The sequence below is a fragment of the Trachinotus anak genome, unplaced genomic scaffold (assembly GCF_046630095.1).
Source record: "Trachinotus anak isolate AG129_WGS33_773 ecotype Australia unplaced genomic scaffold, CSIRO_AGI_Tana_v1 ptg000024l, whole genome shotgun sequence".
Taxonomy (NCBI): domain Eukaryota; kingdom Metazoa; phylum Chordata; class Actinopteri; order Carangiformes; family Carangidae; genus Trachinotus; species Trachinotus anak.
Genome location: NW_027273875.1, coordinates 15,859,842 through 15,872,588, shown reverse-complemented (window position 1 = coordinate 15,872,588; position 12,747 = coordinate 15,859,842). Strand labels below are relative to the sequence as shown.

Here is a 12,747-nt window from a genome sequence, read left to right as displayed (position 1 = left end):
AAGCTCATGAACCGGGGCTTTGTAAGTGTTGAAAGAAACACGAGAGGAGCATGGGAGAAGGAGTCAGAATTGGGCACGTGTCATAACTTTTACTCGTGTAATTTTTGACACATATGTAGCTGTGTGAATTTTGCCCGTCATACCAGATCAGGTTGGTACAAGACTTTACAGGATCTGTCACCGATGTTGCTGATGAACTCAGATCTTTGATTTCTGTTTGAGCGTTAGAGCTTCTCCCTTTGTTTGCTTCATCCCAAAATATATTTTCTTTTCTTCTCAAATGCCAGAATAATTTTACTACAGCGCATCACAGTTCAAAAACAAACCCAGAAATTCAAATGTCCATAAACGACAGCTTCCCTCCTTCTTCATCATGCACCAGTGGTGATGCTGGCGACTCTCCCAGCGGCCTCACGGGGACACGGAGTGTGAAAATATCAATCGAGGCCACAGCTGTTGACTCAGCGCATTAACTCTGAATGACCATCTCCGCTTTCTCCCACTTTGTGCGTGTGATCTTTCACAGGGGACCTGGCGTCAGACGATGAGTACCTGGAAATCCCATCTATCTCCAGACAGAGAGCAGGGACGTACGAATGCACAGCTGTCAACGATATTGACACAGATGTTCAGACTGTGGACATCACCGTCAACTGTGAGTCTGCTGCAGAATTCAACACAGACATTATACACTAGAAAATAGTGCTGAAATGATTAGTCTGTTTAACAGAATTCTATGCATAAAATATATATGTTGTTTTTTTTTTTTTATTGTCGTATTATTATTTGAATCATTTTAATGCAAGTGTCGAATATTTCCAGGTTCCAGCTACTCAGAGATGAACCTTTCTTGCTCTTCTTGTAAACCAAGCACAGATGAGTGTGCGACAGTTGCTCAGACAAAAACAGGCAATTTGAAGATTTCATATTGGACTGTGTTATGGAATTGTTTTACTCGTTTCTACCACTAATCAGCCGTGACTAATCAGTTAATTAATTAAAAAGATTATTCAACACAAAAATGTATCAAAAAAGCTGCAACCCTACTAATAAGCCTATTATTAGTGTTGGATACTTGAATGTTTAATTCTAGAAAGGAAACAATGCTGTTACTGAGCTGCTGATTTTAATTTGAACAGAACCTAATGCAAAGAAATGGGTTCTTCATCTGTGCTCATGTGTGGTCACTGTCTAGTAACGGGTGGAAAAGCCATGTTTGACTTTGTTAACTTCACACTCGACTCTGCACTTCCTCAGATCCTCAGCAACACACCTGCCAAGTTTACAATCAGTCAGACAAGCACTCATCAAGAAACTCTAAATGCAGACAGAGAATAGCTGTAACATACAGAAAAGAAAAAACTAGGTATCAGGTTTATATCTAATAATTTAAAGTATATATTAGAGCCAAAGCTGAACCTATTTAAAGCTTCTCAGCTGTGATGATATGCTGCTGCTTTGACAGAAAACTGAAAACCTTTGACTTTTGGCTGATGGTTGGATTAAAACAAGACGTTTTGAAGATATTACATTTAGAAAACTGTGATTTTCCAATAGTTCATATTTTTATATTCATTCTATTGTCCATTCATTATATGAAGGAAATAATTGGTGGATTGACATGAAAATAAGTGTAGCCTTAACATATAGAGCTACACAGTTAGATTTTTTTTTTGCATTAAATGCCAGTTTTCAAGGCACATAACCGCGTTCGTGGGTCAACCTACATTTCAGGGAAAATAATCTGTTTAATCGATTGCAGCATCGAAGGAGAATGGATTGTATCACATGAAAATCAAAACAGTTAATTCCCACTCATCATGTCCCGACATTGTGCCGTTTCACCAGTGGAATAAATATCATACTTAGTTCATAATTCCTGTTCACTTGCGGTCATGGTGTCGATCCCAGCTCTGAACTGGAAACTGTGGCAGAGGAGGAGAGAGATGCTGTGACCCCACTCTTGATATCCTCGACTCGTGTTGCCTTGTAGTCCTGATCACAGTGCTCCTGTGTGTAGATGCTCCAACTGTGTCAGAGGGCAGAGATGTTGGAGTGACTCTGGGCCAAAGGGGAGTGCTGGAGTGTGAGGCCGATGCAGTGCCTGAGGCAGATTTTGAATGGTATAAAGACGACAGAAGGTAATGGGTTTTACACTTGCATTTTAAGTGGAAGAAGTGTGTGTGTGTGTGTGTGTGTGTGTGTGTGTGTGTGTGTGTGTGTGTGTGCGCTTACTGATCAGCTTTCACAGTTACTGATGGTTATTGATCAGCTGCCAGTCACACAGGCATTAAGATTATAAGATTACTGCAAAATTGCATATTTTTATTATTATTAATTAAATTATTATTATTGTGCTCTGTAATTTATGAAGTAAATATGAAGTATGAAGCCGAGGGACTTAGGATAAAAATAGACAAGCAAAACAAACAAACCAAAAACATAATCAACATCCTAAATGCTTCCATGCATTTGTTTTTCCTCCTGTCTAGGATCGTCAATGGCTTTGATGGCCTGGAGATTGTGAATACTGGATCGCTGTCTAAATTGACATTTTTTAACGTGTCTGACGGAGATTATGGCAACTACACCTGCGTTGCCATCAACAAACTTGGGAGCTCAAACACAAGCTTCCTTCTGTATGGTGAGTACAGGAATCTGTTACATTTATACTGCAGAGACTGAAGTGAATAATAATAATTTAGTGGTGTTTAATGTACCTGATGGTTTCAATTGTGTTAATATATTCTGTGAAATTCACAGTTAAACCTTTTTTTCGTAGTAGTGGAAAAAAAGGTTTTTAGCCCCTTTCAGACACTCACCTGTTTAGATAAAGTTCTGCAGCCACACAAACACATATTAGGACAAAAAGAAAGCCTGCTCAGTTTCTTTCACACAGTTTACCACACAAAGAAAACACTTTGTTGCTAATCAGTGCAGTAGTTGTTGATATCATCCCCTGAACAGTGAGTTACAACAACCATTTGTTGTTGCACTCACTTGCCTGAATGTCATTGTGTGAGTCTTGAGCACTGCAAAGTCCACAATCAGCTCTAGGTTTAACTTCTGCGCTCGTTCATTCTCAATGCAACATAAAAGCCGTCCACGGAGCCTCTCCCTCTCACTGCGCTCCTCACAGTTTCCAGACACTGAGCTGCACGAGCTCTGCAGTCACAGTGAAGCAGAGGTTGTGCACATCTCACTGAGGGGATCACACTGATGTATTAGGAGAGCTGGACACAGCACTGAGACTCAGGGTTGCTGCTAATTTGTTCCAGTGGCCATTCACAGTATTGCAACAAAAACATTTTCCCCACAGAGCACCGTTATAAAGAGATGTCAGTAAAACTGTGACAGGAAACCTCCAACTCTCTATACTATGACCTTTTAGCCCATGGAGGGTTTATATGTGTAAAACTTTCCCAGAGTCTAGAGAAGTGAGTTGTATTTTCACGACATCATCCCAGTGTAAATCTAAGGGCCCAGCAGGAACACACAGGTGGGGCCAGCAGGAGAAACACTAATGCACAAGTGCACTGGGTCTAGCGATGCAGAAGTAAACCTGGAAGCTAGAAAATGTTGTGGGTCATGCATCAGGTGAGCAATTTTCATTCAAGTGAAAGGGTGCCACCTGTGAGTCCAGTATCCAGTTCCTTTGATAACTCAGGCAGAGGATCCTGAGTGAACATAAAAGTCACAGCTGGGGTCACTTTAGCATTTTAGCATGTAGCCTTCAGCACGCACCGGTTGGTAACACCAACATCACTGGTGTGTTTGACTTTGGTCCTACAGCATTGTCTCCAAGTGGTGTATCAAATCAGTGATTCATTAAGGAAGATCAAGTTTTTTTTTTCGTTTTTTTTTTTACCTAAACTGAGGTTATGCTAATCCCAATCATTATCGTGCATTTTTGTGCTGTTCGCAAACTGCTTGTCCAGGAGTGAACACACCCCTCGCTCCCCCCGTCACTCCGTCATTGAACTTAAACATTTCAAACATCTAGTATATCTAGACTGGGAGCGGAGAAAACACACACATGCACACACACACACACACACACACAGACACACACACAAAAACGACTTTGTTACAAACGAGGGAAAATGTAACTCATCACTTCCACCCCTGGCATCACATGACAGCGCTGTTCCCAGGGCCTGCTCTCAGAACAAAGAAATAACCACGTCACCAAAGGTGTCACGGAAATATTAAATCTTGCAGATTATCAGCACTGAGTGGTCGTGAGAATTAAACTACTGCAGTGTTACACCTTTAAAGTGGACTTTTGACACCTCCTGTAATTCGATGAATGGCTGTTGGGACTATTATCAGTTTGACCTCTTCAGTAACTGCGCAGCTACAATTTAAAGTCCACTCAGCAGCACACCTTTCATGCTTTTCACAAGTGTTGTCAATGATGTGTTGCTGTTCTGTTTCCAATATGTTGCTCTGTTTCATTTGTTCCCCGGTGTAGTGGTAATTGAACCCACTAGCTCAACGCTATTGCAAGGTTAGTATTCTGCACCAGCATGCACTTCAGCTGTTGTGGATTGAAAGCATTAACTGCATGCTGGGACATGACGACCATTGCCATTTTCACAAACAGGAAGTCAGGCTCCTGTGTCACTGGAGTTATAGTTTTGTGTTTCTTCTGTGTTTGACAAGAACAGACAAATCATTCCTTGGCCTCTTTGATCCTATCAAAACTGTGCTGTTTTAGTGACTCTTTGTTCCTTTGTTGGATGGCGATCTCTGTATCTTTGTGAAAATGGTCAATGTGGCACCGTTGCACTAACCATGTTTCATCTTTGTCCTCTGCAAACCTAACTGCCTCTCTGTGTGACATTGGCTTCATTTTGATTTTTGCATGCTCTTTTTCCCATGTAAGTATTTATCACATTCTATTTTCCATTTGTGCTTATGTGACTGTTACACTTGCTGTGATTGTATTTCAACTGTACACCCCACGCAGAAAATGTGAAATAGTGAAAGCAAACACCAAGAGAGCTGCAAAAACTCACTGCTGGCTGAAATGCTTCTTGTGTCTGCAAATAGTGACTGTAGATTGTAGATTCCTGGTGTAGATGATTCCTGTCAATGTTTTTAGAACCAGCTGTTAAACATGTGGTGATACAGATAAACACCTTTCCCATCTTGTCATTTAATGTGTCCTTGCGAGTTCTGGTTGCAGCATCTTGTAAGCAAACTCACTCCATTAACAACACAGAACTGTATTAATGGCCTTGATTTTGACTATGAGTGAACGTCATTATTCTAATTAGCCATATGCAGGATTAGGGATAATCCACTGTGGCAGGGTAATTGGATAGATGCCCCAAAGGAAACTGGTGAACTCATGGAAATCCAAGGGAAATGAGTAGTCATTGTGTGACAAGCTTCAAAGTAAAAAGTTTAAAATTCGTCCTCAATCCTCATACAATGTATCCATTTAGATGGAACTTGCCTCATCCCTGAAAAGAGCATGATGAAAATATTATGTTTTCACTGTTGCATCATACAATTGTATTATATTGTACTAGTAGATTCTTATGAATTTAATGTGTTCTTAAAAGCTGTGCACACACTGTAGCACTTAGTAATACCAGAATACTACAGGGGCCATTAAAAATAAAGAATAAAGCTTGAATTTAATATAAGATACTGAAATTCTGGCTTACATTTTTTGTTAAATCTAAGAACAGTGTGTGTCTACAGTGTGTGTGTTTTAATGTATAAAGGTTGTTCAGGTGAATCAGTTTTATTGGATACATAAACGCAGAGAGTTTAATTGTATCTGCGTTAAAACATTTCTGGCTCCTCTGAACTTCCTGAAGGGATTCTAAAGGGCAACACACAGAGAAGCTGTGTTTCCAACAACTGTTCCAACTCTCCAATCTGCAAGACTAAATCAGACTGGTGGAAAACCAGATTACGACATCTGTATCTGAAATAAACTATTTTACAAATAGAGGCAGATTTGGCTGCATATGATAAACTCTAATAATGATGTCATCAATATATATATGTTAGGGACATAGATTGAAAACAAAGGAGGACCTAGGGGAGAACCTTGAGGTACTCCATATCACCAATGTAGTCTCTCTTTGTGGTGGATGGTTGGCGTACACTATAATGTACAGGACGCTAGACACTTGGGTTCTCATCCTGACTCCCGTCTGTGGTTAAGTGTATATACTATAAGTCCTTTGGTTAAGGTTAAGGAAAAATCATGATTTGATTAACAATATAATAATAGTAATAATAATAATAATAAACGTTATTTATATAGCACTTCATAAACAGGATGCAACTCCAAGCGCCTTGACAAAATACAATATAAATAAACAACTCTAAGAGCTAATTAAAAGCTAAACCGTCGTTAAAAAAATGTCCACTGGGTCTGCCCTGGTTTTCGTTAAATGTCAATAAAGTTGGCTAGTCCTGTCTTGTGTGGTTCAAATCAGCGTCAACTTTTTCATTATTAAATCAAGACCACAATCTTTGAATAACCTTTAGCAAATGGTGTGAATATCTAAACATGGCAATACACATTAAAACACACATAACAACACACACAATTTTACCTGTGTGCTCATTTAAAGTGAACTTTTTTTTCATTATTAGGTTTGCCTCAAAACATATATGCTGCTGCCAATTAGTACAGGCCTAAACATAATTTTAGGTAGACAGGGTTGCTTAATGAAGAAATTCAGTAATTCATGGAACATAGTGCTACTTAGTTCTATCAAAGAGGAAATATGTATTCTATGTATTGAAGTCTGTGGAAGCAGAGAAGCTGGCTTCACAGCTGCAGAGCAGGAATGAAAGTAAGGAAAACAGCTAATAATTGGGTCATATAATCTCATGTCACTAATAAGACCTTGTAATCCATACATCCCAGTCCCCAATCATTCATAACATAAACTGTAATCAGTGACTCCACTTTAATCACTAATTATGTACACTGCTTTGCATGTAGGCAATACAGTGTGAAGCAGTCACCTTGTCTTCTCATGCAAACAAAACTACATCGTTTGCACTCTTCAAGTCACAGTAATCACAGATGCTGGAGGGGTATTAAGCCAATGAATTGTTATCAGCAGACAGGAAGTTAATTTGATAATTTACCCCCAGTGGTGCTAACACAGAGGAAAAAAACAATCACCGGTGAAGGAACTTACACAGGTGTTTCTTCTCTCCCTCCTCTCTCCCTCCTTCAGGACCGAGAGCAGTTCAGGACGGTAGCGGTGGCGCAATGGGAGTGCACTCACACACCTGCCTCCTCTTCATAGTGTTTCTGCCATTCCTGCTCAGGTTTTGAAGAGGAATGGATTTGAACATGAGTATTGTTTGTGTGTGTGCGCGGGTGTGTGTGTGTGTGTGTGTGTGTATGCGTGCGCGCGTGTGTGCATGTGTGTGTGTGTGTGTGTGTTTGTGTGTGTGTGTGTGTGTGTGTGTGTTTGTGTTTTTTTTGTTTTGAACCAGAACCATAAACTGATGATGAGTGCATGAGGTACCAAGCTACGTAATGATGTTGATACACTAGATAAGTACATAACAAAATTTTCTGTTTATTTGTTTTTTGTTTTTTTGAGTTTTACTTTTTGAGGATGTAACAGATGTTTCACACTTTAACTGAGTTGTGTTAGATATTTTTCTCTCTAAATTATATTATTCTAGATTGTCTCTTTTTACATATGTGTCTCGGGAAAAAAAAGGATTTTTTAAAATGAGGTGTCTCTTATTCAGATGGATTTGTCTTAATTTTTAACTGCATTGCATATTCATCTCAACTCCAGGAAAAGGCAAATTTACGGCACGTATGAGAGGTGAATGTTAAATACCTCAAAGTCAAACTGAGACAGTGAAGCAGAAGGAATTTAGGTTACCCTGAGGCTGAAAGCCTGGTATTATCATATTTTAATGTATAATAATTATCATGCAGTCTGGTTGTTGAAAGCAGAATTGTTTTTGACCTTCATGTATTTTTATTCCCAGCATTATAGTGATATGCTAATCTTTTAATTTTATTTTTATTTTTATTTTTTTCAGTTATGTTTAGTTTTAAATGTTTTGACAAGGGAAAATATAATGTTGTAATTATTTAGGACAAATATCCTAGTTTAATGTCTTTGTTGTATTTTTTTCTTTACCAGTACAGTTGTACACAATAATGGTGTCAAGAATAATTATGTTATAATTAAGTAGTTAAAATGGAGCGAGAGTTTACTCCACATGTGTGGAGTCAGTGTCTGACTTAAGTAATGCAAATTTATGAATGCATTTCTACTTGTTTGAACATCATGCAATTTCTACACGACAGTTATTTGAGAAAATGTTCCTGTTCATGTTCCAAACCAGCAGTGCAAGGTTAGAGAAAACTCAGTAAGATCATGTTAACATAAAATAAACACTTTGTGCATGTAGTTAGACACCAGTAACCCAAAGACTTTAGACGTTTGTACACCACTTCACATCACAGATTTCTGTTTCCTCGTCTCAATACCAAACAAAAGACATGAACACTTCCATAGTACTGTCTTTTCACAAACAAGAGGGTTAATATGCTGTGTTTTCATATGGGGGTAATTTGGAAGAAAAAAAAAAATCTAAAATCATTGACCAAAATGTACGTTATGTGGTTCATGACACCTGAACATGATGTTTTCAGCTTGTATTGAAAAGAAAAAGAGCTGCAGGCTCACTGTACAGCACACGAGCCAATTGCAATAACGGAGATTGATCAGAGGTCTGAGCAAAAAGGCTACAACTGCTTTTTATCACTTGATATATAGCTTGCATTATCAGAAAAGACAGGATATATGAGAGAACAAGAAAACCATATCTCTGGGTCTTATTATGGAGAAATATCAGTGCAGACAGAGCATCACAGGCTGTAAGCAAACAACAGACCTGTTACCTTATTTTGTTGTGAGCGATTTTATGCAACAATCAGTAACCTCTCACAGCACAGCAGCAAGAATTAAAGCCAGTAATAAGTATCTGTTGTGTTGGCAAGTGATTTCACACCATCTGCCAGACTGCACTCAGGTTCAACCCAGCAGTGGAAAAGAGCTGAGCGACAACAATAAGAAAAGCAAGATTTGGCATTAGGCTGCTGGTTTTGTAATGCTGAAAGGCGTTTTTTTTAAACATGGTGAATCTCTTGCAAAATGCATCATTCTGTGTTTGTCAGTGTAGCTCAAACACAGCCATCTACTGACTGAGCTGCACTGCCCATCATCGGACTGCGTGCAGCACTAAAACATATGTAGGAACCCATTAAAACAACATCAGTCAGGAACAGTGAATTAAAACAAATTGGTGTGTGTCTGTGTCGTGGTCAGGCAATGATGCACTTCTTATGATCTAACAGCTCTGATTGAGTGTGTTTTCACACACTGTATGGTTTTTTTAAATGAGTAGAAGCTCAGCTGACACTGAGCAGGACCTGACAGGAAAGGAGCGAGACAGAACCAGTGATCTCTCCTCTGTTCAAATTCAGATCTTTTTATTTCTTTTTTCTTTTTTTCCCTGGATTGCCTCAGCTCAGGTGAGGTCTTAGTCCATCGCCCGTGTGCGCCTCGGTTTTTTCTTTATGACTCTTGGGGATAACAATGTTTGTGCTCCCTGATGTGTAAAAAGAGCCGATAGCTTAATAAAAAAGGCATGAAACAGATAGGGCCATTATTGAAATTGATCAGGGTAATCATCAGCTGAATCTGACAGGCTAATCACCATTTGCTTTCACACACAAGACAAAAGAAGAGAGAGAGAGAGAGAGAGACAGACACTGCAGACTATTATTCATCTCCAGCACAGTGATGTTTGGAAATTACACGGTAATTATTCCCGTCTTGGCTTGAAGGATGGCACAACTGATCTGGCATTTATTTTGCAGAGTCATTTTACCACAAGATTAACCACATTTAAGATCACCTCCCACGGAGGTCTGTGCTGGATCCCTCCTCAAATGGGTTTGTGGTGAAGTAGCAGCTGTCAGTGGTCCCACAAACAATCACAGCCGTGTCACTCTGAGTTCACTTGAAAGGCTGAAAAAGAGCTGAAGGTGAAAAACGCCCTTCTTAATAGTTAATCAAGACATATTAATTAACACACACACACGCGCACACACACACACACCTATATTTCTGCCTACATTTCTTCATTTGTAGAACAGCCAAGCACACATTGTAAAAAGTGGGTGTGAGCGATGCACATTCACAGAAACCCATGTGATACTGTACCCCACAGCTGTATTAGTGAGTAGGCGTATCGCAGAGCTCAACAGGCTTCTGAAAGGACAGCACAGACAGCTGAATGTTTATGCAGTTTATTGCTTTGTCCTTGATAATTGTGACTTTTTTTTTATGTCATTTCAGATGCAATAAAATATAATTTTTCAAGCCAAGCACACTATTACTGAGGACAGACCCATGGAAGTGCTTACCTTTAGAGCAAAGACAGATTTATACAAAAATGCAAAATGTAACACATTAGGCATTTCTAGATTAAATGACAATTAATGTTTGTTTTTTGTTTTTTTGTTTTTTTGTTTCCATGTATAACCAGAGGTGTGGAGTTGGTGGTATAGCTGACTTCACCTAATAATCCACTCGGTAATAACAATGCCATATTGTCACTATGGCAGCACATTAATATCCAGATTTTAGATGCATCATTAAGAGGAACCCCGCTAACCATCAGTACCAAACAACAGTATTGTTTATCAACTGTGATGAGATCTGTGGTCACAGACAGTGTTGCAGACTGAGCTGAGGAAGCTGAAGAGAGACAAAGAGCCGTCTGGTCTACGATCTGACGAAGTGGTATTCTGCCTTTTCAGTGGAGATTGAAAGCTGTCACTGTCAAATCCCACTAGATCACATTTCCTAAGGTTTAGGCCTTGGTCTGAGCCGTGCGCAGACAAAAGACAAGTGTCATCTTCATTTCTCTGTTCTCTTGAATTACCTGCTGTTCCAGACGTGTATAAAGAGCAGAGAAATCCTACACTGGCTGCTTCTTGATTTGGATTTCCTTTTGTATTACTTAGCATAAGTGTTGTCAATGCATTATGGGCTCTGGCCGCCTCAAGGTTAGACAAGCTGGCAGAGCAGTTAAATAAACACAATCACATTACATTTAGTGAGACTGTATTGTATTGTTTTATGTTGCACAGCACTGCTATGTGCTATGATAATGCTCTTTTAGATGAGAAAACAATAATAAGCCCTCAGTTTGTCCTTATATTGCCCTGTTGTTAGCTGGACTCATCCTGCATTGTAAATTATAAATCCTGGTTATGCAGCCAGGCTCTTCAGGAGTTAAATACAGTTAACAATAGAACACTGATTGTTTCTCCCCATGTTTGATGCTTCCAGCAGCGGCATGTAACATGCATCATGGTCAGGCAAAGAAAAACACAGCAGCAGATAACACACATATTTCAGAGGAAAATAATCAGCTCCTCTAAGTGAAAACAATTCATCCTTTCTCAGACAAACAGTAAGCTGTTGTACTACTGTTTCTTTCTGCACAGCATTAAAAAAGTCAGCCTCTGTGCTGTCTTATTAGAGCAAATGCAAATGCTCCAAATTCCCACCAAGCTTGACTTTCAAAAAAGGATATGCAAGACACACTGTAAGTCCCATTCAAGCCAAACTTATAATGATGAAGCCCAGCAAACCCAGGGAGAGAATCTCAGAAACACACTGGTAAAATATTCCTGATTCACTCGCAAAGTTCAGCTCAGAAACTGCACTGAAAAGGCCTGAATACACATAAATTTTCCTGTTTCAGTCTGACTCCAGTCAGCCAATTCTGAATCACAGCCCATGAAGGCTTATATTTTGGCAGTAGTGCTGCATATTTATGTTGATATGACCAATTCCACTCTCTGTTTGAAGACTGCACAGGGATTGCAGGGCTCACTCTTTCTCACAGCCCAAGCAAACATGGGTCCAGTTGGAACATGGGCTGATTTGGAAAAAAAAAAAAAAAAAAAGTAAGAAAAAAAAGAAAGCTGGGTAAATCTTTTCTTTGTCTCTATGTGTGCAAGGCGAGAGAGCAGTCTTTGAAGAAAATTTGATACCATTTAAGAAAAATGACTGAGTTTGTGTTGCACCTATCAGATAGTAATATTAATTTTAGGTGTTGTGACATTTGTGTAAGTTGCATTGCAGTCTGGAAAGGATCATTTGTGGATGTGGACTTTAGTTAGACATGAGAAATCAAACCTTTGTCTCGGCTGCCAGGGGGATTATTATCATAGCAGACGCATGAAGTAGTCTCATGACCCGATGAGATTTATTTTGGATGATTCACATGAATAAAATTCTGTCCTTTGCCTGGCTACAAGTTCACAGAGCTCTCTTCAACTGGATTGTTCACAAGTGGAGGGAGACTCCCTGCATTGTAAAGGATTGTTGGTTCTTATGTATTTTCTTGATGAAAAGTGTGTGCTCATATTTAAGACTGATAATAAAATGTTGTATCTTAAGATCATGTTTTGATACATTTGTGGTGTTTTTATTCATTGTCAGTGGGATGTTCAGAGCAAATGAATCCAGAAGAACACATCAGGTGTTTTGCCAACAGACTTTTACAAGGTGCACAAACAGTTCCCTATACTGGCACCTATCCAGTAACAAGGCAAACCTATTGATTCCCTTATCCCTCAGACGTTCTGACCTTGACCTGAGCTCATTGTGGTCTGTCCGCTACCAACGATGGCTAACCACAGTTCTC

General features: G+C 39.3%; 1 protein-coding gene across 6 annotated transcripts in view; it reads left to right on the top strand.

The window, feature by feature from the left end:
- ntm (neurotrimin) overlaps positions 1 to 12,504 on the top strand; it is a 419,652-nt gene extending 407,148 nt beyond the window's left edge. For 3 of the 6 annotated variants that reach the window (XM_071461184.1, XM_071461183.1, XM_071461188.1), the window contains 5 exons: positions 527 to 655; positions 2,021 to 2,141; positions 2,493 to 2,644; positions 4,475 to 4,510; positions 7,221 to 12,504. In XM_071461184.1, the coding sequence (XP_071317285.1) occupies positions 527 to 655; positions 2,021 to 2,141; positions 2,493 to 2,644; positions 4,475 to 4,510; positions 7,221 to 7,321 (539 nt within the window). In that variant the 3' untranslated portion in view covers positions 7,322 to 12,504. The remainder of the gene's footprint in view (positions 1 to 526; positions 656 to 2,020; positions 2,142 to 2,492; positions 2,645 to 4,474; positions 4,511 to 7,220) is intronic. The other 3 variants (XM_071461187.1, XM_071461186.1, XM_071461185.1) reach the window with 2 other exon arrangements.
- Positions 12,505 to 12,747: the final 243 nt, after the last annotated feature.